The sequence below is a fragment of the Propithecus coquereli genome, unplaced genomic scaffold (assembly GCF_000956105.1).
Source record: "Propithecus coquereli isolate 6110/MARCELLA unplaced genomic scaffold, Pcoq_1.0 Scaffold464, whole genome shotgun sequence".
In the NCBI taxonomy this organism is placed as follows: Eukaryota; Metazoa; Chordata; class Mammalia; order Primates; family Indriidae; genus Propithecus; species Propithecus coquereli.
This window is the reverse complement of record NW_012150441.1, coordinates 370,623-371,626: the sequence shown is the minus strand read 5'-3', so window position 1 is coordinate 371,626 and position 1,004 is coordinate 370,623. Positions and strand designations below refer to the sequence as shown.

Genomic DNA, 1,004 nt, shown 5'->3' with positions numbered 1-1,004 from the left:
AAATAATCTGGAGGTTTAGAGTTGTGCAAAATAAAACTTTAAAAAAAAAGTCTTTGTGTGATTGCTTTTTAAAAATATAAGAACTTCAGAAACGATTACTCGAAGTTTATTTTTCTCATTCCTATGTATCTCAGAAAGCATTTCTAAGCACCCCAATACCCAAACCAAAGAGATTCCAGAAGACAAACAAAAACATAAACAAAAACACAGAATTCATGATCAGACTCAGAGTCCTGACTGAAGGCATTTACTCGAGTTGCTTAATCTTATAAATTTCACTGCTCAAACTGTTTCCATCTTGATTCCTGCTGATGAGGATGGTGTAACTTCCCGAGGGCTGAGTTGTGTTCCTGGGGTTCCTCTTCTAATGTGCTTGGCTTTGCAGTGGCAGCCCGACAGTGATGAACAGATTTGCTTTGCTAACCAATGATGAGCGCATTGTTGGATCTTGTAAACACTACTGATTATACATTCAAACTGTATTCTTAGTGGAAGTGGCACTTACTAGGACCCTTGAAGTCAAAATATTTAATTTTTAGAGCACTTTGCAGGTATTTCATCAGCTGGTAGTGGATTTGTCATGAACGTCCTTTATCACCTTTCAGTTAATTGGTGGATGTCGAAACCCAGCCATGTTTTGGATCCTATTTTCCAATCTTCAGAAGCATCTTCAGAAAAGAAGTGCATATTCAGTTTGTATGTTTTAAAATGTGCTTTATTGCTTTACACATTTTCCTGTTGTCAGTTTTAGAGCTCCTCTATTATGTAGCACATTTAATGTTTTGAATTCTAATGGCATCCTGTGAGGACTTGCATTGGAAAAGTACCTATATTTTAAGTCATCATAGTAATGATATTTGACAGCTTTTCCATTCAAATCCTTAGGGAACGGCCAGAATCCATACAGGTGAATTTCATCACAGAATCTTGTGGCAAGTGTATACATAAGGAGACCTGTGCTGGGTCTTTTGATGGGAACTTTGTTTGTCAGCCAGTAACTGAGG

General features: G+C 37.3%; 1 protein-coding gene across 1 annotated transcript in view; it reads right to left on the bottom strand.

Annotated features, from left to right (window-relative positions):
* Positions 1 to 110: 110 nt before the first annotated feature.
* Positions 111 to 1,004, bottom strand: part of ST8SIA4 (ST8 alpha-N-acetyl-neuraminide alpha-2,8-sialyltransferase 4) — a 141,912-nt gene continuing 141,018 nt past the window's right edge. Inside the window, exon 5 of the mRNA XM_012655182.1 lies at positions 111 to 998. Within this exon, the coding sequence (XP_012510636.1) occupies positions 716 to 998 (283 nt within the window). The 3' untranslated portion in view covers positions 111 to 715. The remainder of the gene's footprint in view (positions 999 to 1,004) is intronic.